Here is a 15,873-nt window from a genome sequence, read left to right as displayed (position 1 = left end):
TTTGCATATTTCCTTTTACCTAGGGTACCTAGCGATGTGTAACAGTTGAGGAAAATTACACAGCTAGACCGGGGTTCGAACCCTCCGAACTCTAAACTGAGCTACCTGGTCTCCAGCATCACCAAGCCCAGTCTGCTACATATAAATATTCACCCCAGGATGGTGATCTGAAAGTACAGCTAATCCTGATGTGTTTATTTAGTATTTAAATATAGAACTTTTCTCTACACTGTAATTACCAAGCAAACACCCAACAAGATTTTGTTTTACATTTAGACCATTTTTTATTGTTTTTTAATGTCCGTTTTTAATAGCCATAGTTGTCTGTGTATATATAACATCTATGCGTCAGCAATGGTCACTTCCACCTCAACACCTGGCTCGATACTGATGGAGGTCTGAAATCAATGGTTAAGAATAATAACATATTTCCAGTGTCACAGTAATCCCATTAATTCTTTTTCTGAATTGCTCTCAAATTCCTTTTTATATACTAATCCTATCTAAAGCCCCGTTTTTGAAATGGCATAGCTATCACTGGTACCCCCCGGTCTGCATGCGATTGTAAAGGACATGGAACTAATGACTAAAGTCAAAGTGAAACCGTGATACAGTAAATTTCATCATCTCTCTCTTAACCCTTAGGCTGCTACATTGATTTCTATGTAAAGGGACACCACTGCTGAATTAATTATTGAAATTTAAATTAACCCTTAGGCTGCTACGCATGACATATGTCGTTTCTCGGTCTGTAGGTTTTGATCGGTAGCCAGGAAGTGTGAAGTCCGGTTGTTGCTATACCAAACCCTAACGTGTATAGTAGAAGGCTTCTGATTGGTTGTTTTGTCATTACTTTTGATATTCACGGCAGTGTACCCTAGTAATAACCAAAGGTGTGCGAGAGAATTTCAAATAGAAAAAAACATCATAAAAATGGCGGGCGTGTAGATTGAAGCGATGAATATGATGGTAAACATTTATTCTCCATCGTCACCTACGATGATAATAAAGGTTTTGAAGGGTTTGACATGGTTGATGTGGAAATACTTCGGTGTAACATATATGTAACTTTCCAATAAATGGATTTGTGCCCTACACAAACAGGAAAATATCGGCAGACCGAGGCGCACATGTCGTCTGCAGGTGAGGCCGAATTGAACATTTGACATTGATACGTTTTGAGCCGATTTATTTCTTCAAACTTTTTATCGGTGATTTAATCATCTATATGCCGACTGTGACAGTAAATGTATTGAATGGCGACCTGAAACCTGTAGCAAATCACATGCAATTCTTGACGAAATACCTGACCTTTTTACCCGAGAATCTCCGTGTGAATATACAGCGTCTTATGTCAAAAATGAAGTTAAATTCTCTGTTATCATTTGCCAATCACATTTGCGGACGAAAATAATTTTAAAATTATCTTCCTCTTGCTTAAATCAGATTCATTAAAAGTTTCACATTTTCTTACCTTTATAACCACCTGTACAGGTAAATACTGAAGCAACTTTAGAATTGAAAATGTTCATATAAACTAGAGACAACAACGAACAATTTTCAGACAACTTTTTTTCACACATAACAAATATTTTCCAATTTATGCACATTTGAAAAATCAAGTAAATTAATTTAAATTTCAATAATTAATTCAGCAGTGGCGTCCCTTTACATAGAAATCAATGTAGCAGCCTAAGGGTTAATTTACTTGATTTTTCAAATGTGCATAGCTTGGATATTTTTTTGTTACATGTGAAAAAAAGTTGTATGAAAATTGTTCGTTGCTGTCTCTAGTTTATATCAACGTTTTCAATTCTAAAGTTGCTTCAGTATTTACCTGTACAGGTGGTAATAAAGGTAAGAAAATGTGAAACTTTTAATTAATGGGATTTAAGCAAGAGAAAGATCATTTTAAAATTATTTTTGTCCACAAATGTGATTGGCAAATGATAACAGAGATTATAAACTTCATTTTTGACATAAGACGCTGTATATTTACACGGAGATTCTCAGGTAAAAAGGTCAGGTATTTCGTAAAGAATTGCATGTGATTTTCTACAGGTTTCAGGTCGCCATTCAATACATTTACTGTCACAGTCGGCATATATATAGATATATCTTAGCTACGGTCTAGTTAATGATTAAATAAATCGGCTCGAAACGTATCAATGTCAACCTGAAGACGACATGTGCGCCTCGGTCCGCCGATTTTCCTGTTTGCGTAGGGCACAAAGCTGTTTATTGGAAAGTTACATATTATGTTACACCGAAGTATTTCCACATCAACCATGTCAAACCCTTCAAAACCTTTATTATCATCGTAGGTGATGATGGAGAATAAATGTTTACCATCATATTCATCGCTTCAATCTACACGTCCGCCATTTTTATGATGTTTTTTTCCGATTTGAAATTCTCTCTCACACCTTTGGTTATTACTAGCGTACACTACCGTGAATATCAAAAGTAATGACAAAACAACCAATCAGAAGCCTTCTACTATACATGTTCGGGTTTGGTATAGCAACAATCCGACTTCACACTTCCTTGCTACCGATCAAAACCTACAGACCGAGAAACGACATATGCCGTGCGTAGCACTGACGGCCCGACTTTTCAAAACGACATATGCCGTGCGTAGCAGCCTAAGGGTTAATTTAAATGAAAACATTGCTGCAATTGAGACTTCAGTTGAACCAACTTTCTCCCAAAATCTTAACTTTTTTTCTAGATTTGTAACAAGTCAAGGATACAATCTGCTTGACAATCTCCGATGGACTGTGAAGATCAATCAGACGTTTGTGGATACGCATCTGGAAGCGATCCCAGGTCTTGGAACCTTCACCACAAGGGGTCTTTCTGGTGGTGATTCGCAAGATCTTGGTGGGCATACGGACTGGCCCCTTGACCTTGAGCTGTTTGTCCTTGGCTCCCTTAATAAGGTCAGCACAAACTGGAACACAATAGATTAATCACCAATATAATATTGGTCAGGTTTGTGCTGGAACATGTTTATTATTCAGCAAGCTCAGCTATGATGAAATAAGCAAGGTATCTGTATACATTTCACAATCTGTATAGTTTATGCATGAATTGTATAGGAACAAAAATTTCTATATGCATACAGCTATATCTCTTGCTTGTTTTTTTTTTTAAAACAATGTGTCACATGATAAGTAGATTTCTAAGATGTTAACAATCAGAAGCAAACAAAATTTTCCAAGTTATCAATATTAATATATTTGGATGAAAATACTTGTAGCTGATTACGTCAGAAACCCAACACTAGAATATAAATCCTCTTTTGATGCAATTTTGTTCCTTTTCTCTAATCGATGACATGTTCTTGTTAGTGCTCTTGTTTGGCAATATGTGAAAAAACGGTTCTGCATTTTGTGCCAGCTGCAGTAATTGGGTGCAAGCTGTAGGGTTGTAACATAGCATTTTTTCATGACACAATATGAATCTCAAATAATAGGGCCACCATACGATAAGCATCACAATATATGTACATTCTAGTGATGGGCAATTGGTTTTAAATCATAATCGAAAACCGGTTTGTAATCGGGAAGTAGTTGACCGATCGATGATCGATTGCAGTCTGTTTATAATTTTTTGGGACTGAATACCCAAAGAAGGCGAAAACACTACTGTTACATCAATAGACAGAGTTATAATGAATGGATATCAAGCAACTGTTATGCATTTTCATGATCATCAGTCATATAGTATAAATCATAATGATATGTAACTTTCAAGGCATATTTTACATAGAAGACATTTAAATACTTTGACTTCAATGATAAACTGATTATATCAATTATTTATTTTGCAATCGATAATCGGAATTAAAAAGGGCAAACTGATCAATTTTTCAATTATAATCAAAAATAATTACAATAGACATACATTGTTGAAAACCAATGTCATTTACAGCAACAAATTTCTGAATTGACCTGGTACATTATCAGTCACATCACTGCCATTACTATAGGGGACGTTGCGACAAAATACTAAAACACAAATGCTTCTAAGATAGCAGCATATTTTTTTTCCTCGCCACAAAGGTTGTTAACTCGTCCATATAAAAGAATTTAAGGTGCAATGTATTACAATACCAAGTTAACATATATATTTAATATCGTATTGCTGGTCTGGATAAGATATGCATCAGTATTCTTAATATATCATTACAGTACAAGCAAGCTGATCACCTTTTTCCAAGCTCTTCACATTTCTGCTGGTCAGTGTAATTCTGATCCTGTGGATTGGGGCTTCGTCAGCAGGTGCTTTAGAATCTTTAAGAGACTGGAAGTAAAAATAGCATTTCATAAATGTTGGAAGTATGCATCAAAGGGTTAAAAAGATAACTATTTTCAGTTAATAAACCAAGTTTCTGTGCATGTGAATTTCATACATCATTTGAACTATTTTCTTTTGCTTTCGCTATGAAAAGTTGTTGATTCAAAGTTCAGATTAAACTTTGAAAAAGCCACGAGTCACAGTGAACTGTATTTTGTAAATTAACATTTTCCCCACAGGTCCCATCATGGGATCACATAGTTGTGCAATGTGTGGTGTGCACGCACCATGTGGGAACAATTAAAAACATGGCATTAGAGTTGCTCAGTGCTGCAACGAAAATATTTACCACTGAGTGAAAACCATATACAGTAGAACGGACTATGGGAGGTAACTCGCGTCATATATATTTAATTTTGTAAGTTTGACAGCATTATCGTATCATATAGCATCTATTATGGAATGGAATAGCTAGTGTAAAGTAATACAGATGTGATGTTTTTTTTTACTATTTTGTATTCTATAAATCATATCATCAGTATGAGAGATAGACTAATTTAGGATACGATTATTTGGTGCGTAAACTAGAGGTGCACACTTTTGATGCATGTAGCTGGCCATGATCACCATCTTTGAAATAAAATGGTACTTTTTCATGGAGTTTTGTATCTAATAACAAGTTGGTACCTTGCAGAAATTGGTTTTTGGAACAAATCCAAAAATCATAGAGCATTTAGTCTGGACTGGGCGAGTTATATAATGCAATGAATTCCAAAACAAAGTTATATTCGTTGAACAAAATCTAATGGATAATACAATGAAGTAAATTTGTACACGAAATGTTATCTATTTTTTGTCAAAATGACTAGCCGTATCACATTGTTCTCCATTGACTATTGACTGGTGACATTTACTAGTTTATAGTCCTTGGGAACATTCAATGCAAATGTAACAGCTGGTGAGCCCCCCTCCCACTGTGTTCTATATATAACACACTACAAGCAATAGAGGAGATAGTTAGTCCTTTTACAAAAGTTATGCAATGGAATTATTGATGCCCTTTTTTAACCAACGCTTAGTGGAAAACAATCAGAATTGATGGCACACAAGAATCTGGAACAAAAGTTTGAGCACAATTGTATTATTTAAGATAAGTTCATTTCTGATACTCGACACCAGACTCCCAATAAAATGTATATATATTGAATTACAAAGTTATAATGTTCATATGTTACCACATATTATAATTGATGGATTTCATATTTATTATTATACTGAAGTTCCTGTAAAGCCCATCTTCGCTAGCCAAGTGTTTGCTTCGTATACACTCCACTTACCCTTGGTGGATATAGCCGTGTTTACCGAACCTTTGGCTATATCCGCCAAGGGTATAAGTGGAGTGTATACGAAGCAAACACTTGGCTAGCGAAGATGGTATAGCCCAATGATTATCTAGTCTATTCCCAAGAGTGTTTTATGTTTGATGCCGTTACTACACTCCCAGGTGGATTGTTCCGTATATATGAACTACTCGAAGCCAGAAAAAGTTTTGTCCAAGGCTGGTCCTTGCCGATTAATAATTGGATTATGTTGAAACAATTGTTCTCTTTTCTAGTTCCTATCAATGTTTTTAAAAAAAAATGTGTTTTCATTTCACTTATTCCTCATTTCAGTAATAAAATTGTTAATGTAAACAGTAACCATTACCGAAGTGCAAGGTTATTGTTACTCATATATACAGGGTTGAGCAAATGTTTTTTCCATATGTTTCAACGGTCCACACACTGGAGTTTCTTACCCATGCCTAATACACATATGCTATACTCACTGATATGGGTCACGGCACATATAAACATACTCATATCAGTAGTGTATAGCAAATGTATATTTCAGGCATTTCACACGGGTTCGTTCCAATCACAGGGGCACGCAACTACTATTCATATCGTTTTAGGCTTTCAGTCGGTGGGTACGTTATATCCCATATTGGGATATAACGTACCCACTACCCAGCGACTGAAAGCCTATAACAAGATCATCGCTGAAAGCCTAAAACAATATCAATATTAATAGTAGTTGCATGCCCATTATCCAATTGGGCTATGCGTGGTCCACGAGAAAAAGTTTAAACAAAATTCCAAGGCAATAGTTAATTTAAAATTGAACATATATTAATTTAGTCAGGAATTAATTAATATTCGTGCAAATGGGGTCATGGCAAATAGCTACCGGTACAGAAAATAATAAGCTATTTGTTCCTGACCACCAATGCCTCAATCCACAGGGGTTCGTTACAAATGTCTGAAATACACATATGCAATGGGTCACAGCACACATAAACATTTGCTGTGACCCATGTCAGTACAGCATATATGTATTCAGACATTTGTAACGAACCCCTGTGTTCAATTTAACCACGTGGTTTATATTTTATCTAATCATCTACGGTTTTAACAAATCTTTTAGCATATTATCTAACGCTTAAATGAACACTTAGTTTAAAGGCTTTTAAGATGTTATTAAAATATATACCATTTTGCCGACGTAATCAGAGAATTTAAGATTTTACAGCTCTGAACAGCGGTGAGCAAATGTCTTGTTTCACGTTTCGGTGAGAAAGAGACCGGATATCTTTTGGAGCATATGTTGTAACATTTTGGAAGGGATACCAGGAATATTTTCTTTTTAAAATTTTCCTTTGAAATTACTTTCTTTATTAGCTGTGTTTAAATATTTTTCATTAACTTTAATTTATTTAAAAAATAATAACTTTGATAACGAAACCAACTAGAAAGACATAAATATCAATCTTATATTTGTATTGCACCCCTTTGAGATAGACTATTCCTAAACAATGATTTCCGGTGTGTTCAGCACCGAAACATAAGCTTTTACGAGTTTCTTAAATATGCCTAAGACATAAATTCAATTCCGATAATTTGTCTTATATATTTTAAAAACATAGACTATTATAAATATTGCTCTAGAAGCATTTGATATATTTCGATCTCGCCGGCAGAACTTCCACGTTTGTATCAAGATGGCGGCTACGGTAAGACCTCATCGAAGCAGTATATGACCGAGTTTTTCGCATTGCCATGTCAATTTTCACTTTTTCATCTATAAACAGAAAGATTTGGATTGTAAAATAATTTACTTAGTTTCAAAATTATGCATTGGGAATATTTATGTATAATTTAGCTTTTCACAGGTTTATAAGAATTGAGATTTTCTGCCACAGAGTGACAGACATGTCTGATGCATGTCACTGTCAGAGTTGATATCGTTAGTGATGCATAGCGCCGGGCTGTGTTGTCGGGTAACCGTTTGGTTTGTACATATATTTTTAGGGATTAAATGTACAAGTCACTGCATATTGCGTTGATCGTTTTAAGAAATGTATGACAGATAGAAAACATTTGTGACACGCCAGAGTGTTTTTTTGGGCTTCAGTATTTGGAAGGATTGGTGATGGGCATGCCTTGATTGCCTGGTTGCTGGTATAAGTCTAGTGTGTTTACTAATTAGCTACCCAATTGTTCACAATTGTGAACATCATACATAGGCTATATTGTCTCTGCGTCTGTCGGCAAGGGATCGCCATTTAAGATGGTTCAGCATATCAGAGACATGTTCTATGACTATGGACGGTTTTGTTTAGTACGTTACGAGCAAACCTGCTTTATATCATTTCAATCTTATTGATGTTATCCTGGGTGTATGGGTCCCAAACAGGACAGACATACTCTAGGGATGGACAGACTAATGATTTGTATGCCTGTGCCTTAACTGATGTTGAACCTATTTTTATATGACTGTCAAATTTGACGGTAGTATTATGGTATGGCGTTGTCAGTCCGTCCGGCGTTAACTTTGTTTGTCCGGCAATCTCCCCCTAATTTTTTTGACTGATCTATTTGAAACTTGATATACATTATAATCATGATATGAAGTTGTGTCTCCCGTAAAAGAATTTTGATTAGACAATTTTTCCAAAAGTTATTGCCCTTTGCTCATTTCAGTATTTGAATTTTGTCCGGAGATATCCTCCTACATTTTTCGACCGATCTCTTTGAAACTTGGTATACATAATAATCATGATATGAAGTTGTGTCTCTCTTAAAAGAATTTTAATTCGACATTTTTTCCGAATGTTATTGCCCTTTGTTTATTTCAGTATTTGATTTTTGTCCGGAATTCTCCTCCTACATTTTTCAACGGATCTCTTTGAAACTTGATATACTTTATAATCATGATATGAAGTTGTGTCTCCCTTAAAAGAATTTTGATTCAACGATTTTTAAAAAAAAATATTGCCTTTTGTTCATTTCAGTATTTGATTTTTTGTCTGAAGATTTTCTCCTACATTATTTATAGCATATCAGCTAACCAGTCTTAGAATGATGCAGATCTTATTTCAATGTAAGAAAGTATATAACACTATATGGCATTCGATGGGCGTATTTTGTTCAGCCCCGCTGTACTCTTGTTAAGTTTCGACAGAGGAAGCCAAGTGTGAAATTTGCTTTGTTGGTTATTTATGTGGGAGTCCCATTTTAAGTTAGATTGGATTGTAACACCCAGGTATTTTGCTTGGTCTACGTGTTCTAGCGTATGCCCATGGAGGATGTAATTATGGATAATGGTGTTTTTCCCTTTGTTCATAGACAACACATTACACTTGCTCGGGTGGAAGGCCATCTTCCATGTCTTTTCCCAGAGCGCCAGTTTGTCTTGCTGTAGAGATTTAGCATCACTGTTAGACTTGACAACTAGATAAGCGATAGTGTCGTCTGCGAACAAGCAGATGGTAGCGTTTAGGCCCACATAGTTTCGTTCAACCAGACTCTTGTTGCTTGCGCAGGCTACGCCGAACAGAGAGTCTGGTCAAGCCCAGTGCTTTCGTTTTGTGACATCAAAGTCTTATGGATGAAAGTAAAAACACTTTCCTCTGGTGATGGTAATTTTCAAGTCCTGTGTTTGACCAGACTCTTGAAATACAAGTGATCAAGCGTCTGGTTGAACGAGACTAAGGCCCACAGGGATGTCGTTAATGAAATAAAGAAATAAACTTGGTCCGAGGACGGAACCTTGGGGCACACCAGACGTTGACGAAGTCAGACATTTCCCCCTCCACAACTGCAGATTGCTTTCTGCCAAGAAGGAAATTCTCAATCCAGTTTACTACCTTTCCTTTTACACCATAGTACTTTAGTTTGTGGATGATTAGGGAATGGCTGACTTTGTCGAAAGCCTTGGCGAAGTCCATGATGAGAATATCAGTTTGGCTTCCTTCGTCAAGGCTTCTGGATATGTCATCGATGAATTCGATCAACTGACTTTCGCATGCTCGAAATTTGCGAAAGCCATGTTGGAAAGGATACAAGATGTTGTTTGTATCAGCATGCATCATGATGTTAGAAACGACGATGTGCTCCATTACTTTAGTCTTTACTGCAAATGCATGTCAGTGAAATTGGTCTATAATTTTCTGGATTAAATTTCAGTTTTTTTTTTTTTATAAATGGGGGATATATTTGCCAATTTCCAATCAATGGGGACTAGACCTGTAGCCAAGGACTTGCTAAAAACTAGTGATAGAATGGGGGCTACTTCGTCAGCAAGTTCTTTCAGTACCTTTGGTTTTATGTCATCATGTCCTGCAGCCTTATGCATATTTAAACCTTTGAGAAGTTTTAGTAAACCATTTTCATGGATCTCAATAATAGGCATGATTGGAAATTGATGGTCAAGAGGCATGTTACACCTGAGAGTAAGCTGGCAATCATTGAGGGTTTCAGGTAGAGTAAAAACAGATTGAAACTGTGCGTTGAGCACTTGTGCTTTGCCAAAAGGATTTTTGTACATGTACTAATTTAAATTTGCCTTCTTGCTTTAGTGGGGAAATGCCACAGTGATCGGATCGTTTGGCTTAAATTTAAGACCAGAATCATTTCGTACCAGAGTATTTGTTTTTAGTATTTGGACTATTGGGATTTATTTTATCTTCAATATGATCCCAGTAAGACATGCAGAGTTTCTTTTGGAATAGATGTTTTATGTCTTTAAATTCCTATATGAAAAGGTTCCGGGTTGTTTCGCCCTAAATCCCGTTCGTCCTAGGTTGTTTCGCCCTAAAACAAAAATATTAGGGTGAAATTGTATTGTATGGTATTTTCCTTCATTTTCAGTAGTTTTTAGTCACAAATTAAGTCTTCATAGTCTTCCATATCTTAAAATCAATTTCATAGAAAATATGTGTTTGCCTTATTTTTAAGCGAGTGTGACAAACGGCAGCTGTGAAAAGCTGACTCCGTTCTCACATAATCTACATGAAATATACCTCACACCAATGGAGAAAGTCACCAATAAGTTTAGTTGATACATTTGAATATTAATTATAATAATTTTATAAGCATATAAATTTAAAAAAAATATTTAGGGCGAACAGGATTTAGGGCGAAACAACCCTTAGCGCGAACGGGATTTAGGGCGAAACAACCTGTTTCCTATGAAAACGTGCAATTCTCCGAGACAGTTTGGTATCGGAGAGTTTTGAGCACAGGTGCTCGGGTTCTGCGATATCTAGTGGGTGTAATCCCATATTCAAGAACCTGAGCATTGGTGTTAGAGCCAGAGGAAACTTGGGCTAACACGCCAGATGAGATAGATCCAAAAATAACATTTTACGTTAACATTACATTGAAAGCCAGCTGTCTATGTGTACTTGTCTTTACGTTCAATCAGCTTCCTAAATAATGGTATGGTCATCGAAACGTTCAACCCCTTGATAAAACTTATTTAAAGACACAAATTAAATAGCAAATTTAAAGATAAAGGGCATGTCTCAGATAAACATAGTTAGTGGATTTATTCTGCACAACACACATACATTAAAACAGATATATAAATATTTATAAGCTACATTTCTTTTTTTTTTTAGAAGAATGAAATGTTTTTCAAGAAGTGTTTTCCCCAGTTTTGGGACTTGTAAAAACAGTCCAATTTTTGTGCTGATTTTTTTTTTATATTGATACATGCAATATTACAGGGGTTTTTCATTATACACAAATATCACCCATGACCACTTTTGGCCTTTAGCCGAGCGTTCGCCCCTGTGAGGAAGGTTTTAATGGGTTCTGTCACCTGGTCGAGACATACCAGAGTCTGTAAAAATGATAGTTTCTACTCCTGCTTAGCGCTCAGCAATTTAGGAGTTGGACAACTGGTTCGCCTGTTGTCATTATAATGTGACTGGGTGGGGTGTCCTGCTGGGTGTCTTCGGCAGTATGTTTCAGTGAGGTAGCACTATAAAGTCGGCATCAGTTCCGTGCGGCACTATCACAAGACAGACATGAACTTATTGGAGCCTCCCATAACACACGCATACACTGCACACATGCATCTTGCACACAGAGGAGGCCACCCTTAAATGACCATAGCTGTTGATGGGACGTTAAACAATACTAAACCAAACCAAACCCATGACCACCGTACACCACTGTACTCTAGATCTGCTACTTATGAATTTGAGAAACCACAGGTAGTAAAATGCACAGAAAACATCATTTACTGGTATCAAAAAACGAAATATCCTTCATGACGGGCAATTCAGATTTTGATTGTCATAGCTACGTAAACTTGATAATTTTATTTATGAATCAATACACAACTGAACAGAGCACAACATTAAATGTTGCAATACAGGTTGAGATAAAACAGTTCCCACTAAAAGGTCCATTCAGGTAGGAGCTGCTCCTGATGAAAACCTTTGAATTTGACGAACATACATATGCATGTCTGCTCTGCATCCCGGACTGTGTTAAAAGTCGGTAAATTGTACAAATGTAAAATGTAAATTATAATTATGTTTTATCAGCTTAAAATGCTAAAAAGGATGTAATGAATATATATATGATGAGTCTGTATTCATTTCAAAGTAAATATATGTGTCTAAAAAGGATGTAATGAATATATATATGATGAGTCTGTATTCATTTCAAAGTAAATATATGTGTATGTATACTATATAAGGCAGTGTTTGTTTCACATGTATACTGTACATGTACATTTTACTGAACATAATCCTTTCCATAAGTTTAGATAGCTTTCCATTATTCTGCTATACTTGTAAGTCATTATTTGCTTTAAACCGCACAATGAATTCTATGGATGAGTAGGGAATGGAGATCAATGCCAGAGTGGAATCTTTTGTAAAAAGTGGAGAATATATTTTTTCCATTTCAGAAAATGAAACACTTGTGTAAATCTGCACTGTTGTTGCTGCTGGCTGTGGGGATTTGTCGTGGTTTCTATGTCCCTGGTGTGGCTCCGGTGGAATTTGCCTACTCTGAATTGGTGGAGGTCAAGGTAGTATATCCTTGGCACAATCAAACCATTGATGAAATAGAAATTTCATTCATGTTTAACATCTTTTTTTTATTGCCTAACTTAATCAATTTTGCATATCCATGTTGTTTGAAAATAAAGTTTTCCATGGTAAGTATTTCAATATGGATGTCTACCTGTATGTCTGTCTGGACTGTTGTCATAATTATGACATCATAACCAAACCAAATGTCATCATTAAAAAGTCATAGTACACTGCAGTTGTTACATTAAACTAAACAATTGATGTAGAAAAGTTCACTGCATGAAATGGAATTTAAATGATCTATTTAATAAATAAATTTATTAAATGTAGGGTATTGTTCAATGCTTGAACATTGAGACACAAGTAAAAAAATCTAAATGTATTGTTAATCAAATCATTTATTAAACATTGTATGTAGTATTTTTTACTTCTGTCTTGATTTTTACGGAATTTATTTTTTCAAAATTTACAGAGATATCAAAGTTCTTGATAAAGCATCAGTTCTGAATTTAATAAAAAAAAATCAAAAAAATCACAATATAATCATATTACAATATATAGAATATGTAATAAGGAATTTTGAAACCGTCAAAATTTGAATTGGTTTGTTTTACTCTGTTAAAGGCCGTCAAGATGACCAGTGTGAAGACACAGCTGCCATATGAATACTACTCCCTGCCCTTCTGCAAGCCAAAAGAGGGTGTTGAGTACAAGATAGAAAATCTAGGTGATTATACCAGAGTGTATACCTTGTAAATCTTGCTGTTCAATAGTTTCTGAAACATATTTGGGCCACTGTCTGTGTCTATAATCCTTGTGAGAAGGCACTGTGTTGTTTAGCTAAATAATGCTACCATAACCTCCTTTGACCATTTGCCTTTCAATCTAGCTAAGGCGCAGAATTATAGGTTTCAAGAGAATATGTTTGCCACTCACTGTTTCATGTATAGACTTCAGACTTAGTAGGTAGGTTATGAAAATGGTGTTTTGTATTTCAAAATATATTTCTTTATCATGGGATCACTACTATTTCTGGCTTTTGTTTTTAGGCGAGGTACTGAGAGGGGACAGGATTGTCAACACTCCATATGTGGTAAGGCTGGCATCATGATAAGTTCACTACTGTATTCTTTTTATGGGCAAGTGAAATGTTCCATCAATAAAAGTGCAGCTGCAGTGTTATAACTGTTCATAATTAATGCCTTACCAAAATGATTCTCATATGATTTGTATATTCATTATTCTCTATAGAATCCTTTACATTTTTAAAATCATGTTGAATAGAGTTTATTTTATATAAATGATATTATGAAGTATTGCTGATAGAAACATTTTTTGAAAATTTCTATAATACAATACTAGATTTTACAAAGCTTGCAGTATATGTTGTGTGTATTTTAAAGTCATTCTGTGATATGATATTTGATTGGTTACTAGGTTCAAATGGCAAACAATAAGGATTGTACTCAGCTATGCTCTGTCAAGTTGAAGCGTGAAGAATCAAAGAAACTTGTGGAGAGGATCAGACATGCCTACTATGTCCACTTGTGAGTTTAAAAGATTTGATACATTGCAAGTGTTCTTATTCATGATATTTCGCAAGATTTCTAATTTTATGTAAAATTGTGAGCAACAATTTCTAATGAATGTATTTTCTTTCTTTTTTTTGTAAGATATGTTAGACTCTGCATATGGAAAGCAATTTGTGAAATTAAAACAAATATGAATAAATATAGAATACATTTGTTAGAATGTGGGTTTCAAACCTAAAACCTATACATTTATTTCTGAGTTGTCTCCCATTTTATTGATCAATGACAAAAATCGCAATTGAAAGTATGCATTTAAATCAATAGTCTAGAAAAGGGTGTCTAAATCATACGAATATGGAATAACAGTTATTGTTGTAGTCTGTCTAATTGAAGTTTTAAGAATTGACTTTGATTATAAACTTTGCAGGAGCTTTCAAAAAAACTTAAGATATTCTATGTTGAAGGGTTTGTCTTGCTATTATGTGTATGTTCAGTTGCAATGCCTGCTACATTATCTGACCCATTTGGTGAATTTTAGGATTGTAGACAACCTGCCATGTGCTACCAAATTTGAGATGCTGGAGACTGGGGAGCCCCAATATGAACATGGTTATAAGCTGGGATTCCTCAAAGAAAATGTGGTATGTTCCTAGTCCGTATGCCACTGCGGCTTTTACAAGTACATATTTGCTCTAGATAGGTTCAGTTGTAGAATCCAAGCCTGATAGGAAATATAACTTAAAAACTGAGCCACTTTTGTGCTTTCAACAGAGAAATTATGTTTTATCCTATTAAATCAGGACTAAAGATAAATCACATTGAAAGCTTTGTAAACTTTATACAAATCCTTTGTAGGAAGTTGATAATATATTGTTAAATTCTTTGTTAAAACAAAGGTAAAATAATTACAAACATCAGATGACTACTGCTTGACAGTGCTTGAAAACTTAAAGTCAACTCAAACATTTGTGATTTTGATCCTTTTGTTTTCCAGGCCTACCTCAATAATCACTTGAAGCTTATTTTGAAATATCACAAAGAAGAAGGGTAAGCTTTTAAATAGTACTTTTTTGTTATACATGTTGAATAGTTGAATACAAAATTAAGAATTGATTGCCCTCAAACCTTGTAGAAAAATTGGAAGGTGTTATTTCCTATGTTTAGTATACACTAGCTTTTTAGGTCACCTGAGACAAAGTCTCAAGTGACCTATTGCGATCGCCTTTTGTCCGTCGTCGTGCGTCCGTAAACAATTTACATTTTCAACTTCTTCTCCATAAACCCTGAACCAATTTCAATGAAATTTTGCAGAAACCTTCCATCGCCAAAGTTCAACTAAAATTGTGAATTATATGGTCCCCAGCCCCCAGGGGCCTGAGGGGTGGGGCCAAAAAGGGTAAAATTGACTAAAATTTCAAAAATCTTCTTCTCAAGATCCAGATATAGTAGAATCAAAAATCTTTATAGATAGAAGGGTCTTAAGGTGCTTTACTAAAATTGTGAATTTCTTGACCCTGGGGTCTCACGTTTCCCCCTGGGGAGGGGGTAAACTTTACTATAGTTTATATAGGGAAATCACATTTTGGACCAACATTTGTTTAATTTCCATTGGAAGTAATTCAATTTGGGTTAGCATTATCAGTATTAGGTAGCAGTTTGATAGTA

At 35.2% G+C, this 15,873-nt stretch overlaps 2 protein-coding genes across 2 annotated transcripts in view; one reads left to right on the top strand and one right to left on the bottom strand.

The window, feature by feature from the left end:
* Positions 1-259: 259 nt before the first annotated feature.
* LOC110441818 (40S ribosomal protein S20) lies at positions 260-6,943 on the bottom strand. Its single transcript, XM_021485084.1, has 4 exons — positions 6,835-6,943; positions 4,215-4,308; positions 2,754-2,953; positions 260-398 (listed from the first exon to the last, which is right to left on the bottom strand). Exons 1-4 carry the CDS (start codon positions 6,835-6,837, stop codon positions 342-344), a joined length of 354 nt encoding a protein of 117 aa, XP_021340759.1. The 5' UTR covers positions 6,838-6,943; the 3' UTR covers positions 260-341.
* Positions 6,944-7,172: 229 nt separating this feature from the next.
* LOC110441814 (transmembrane 9 superfamily member 4-like) overlaps positions 7,173-15,873 on the top strand; it is a 25,214-nt gene continuing 16,513 nt past the window's right edge. The window contains exons 1-7 of the mRNA XM_021485071.1: positions 7,173-7,354; positions 12,550-12,672; positions 13,301-13,403; positions 13,726-13,769; positions 14,114-14,223; positions 14,747-14,849; positions 15,203-15,255. Of these exons, the coding sequence (XP_021340746.1) occupies positions 7,343-7,354; positions 12,550-12,672; positions 13,301-13,403; positions 13,726-13,769; positions 14,114-14,223; positions 14,747-14,849; positions 15,203-15,255 (548 nt within the window). The 5' untranslated portion in view covers positions 7,173-7,342. The remainder of the gene's footprint in view (positions 7,355-12,549; positions 12,673-13,300; positions 13,404-13,725; positions 13,770-14,113; positions 14,224-14,746; positions 14,850-15,202; positions 15,256-15,873) is intronic.

Source organism: Mizuhopecten yessoensis, unplaced genomic scaffold, assembly GCF_002113885.1.
Source record: "Mizuhopecten yessoensis strain PY_sf001 unplaced genomic scaffold, ASM211388v2 scaffold716139, whole genome shotgun sequence".
NCBI lineage: Eukaryota > Metazoa > Mollusca > Bivalvia > Pectinida > Pectinidae > Mizuhopecten > Mizuhopecten yessoensis.
The sequence above is the reverse complement of the archived record's forward strand: the minus strand, read 5'-3'. Positions and strand labels throughout refer to the sequence as shown.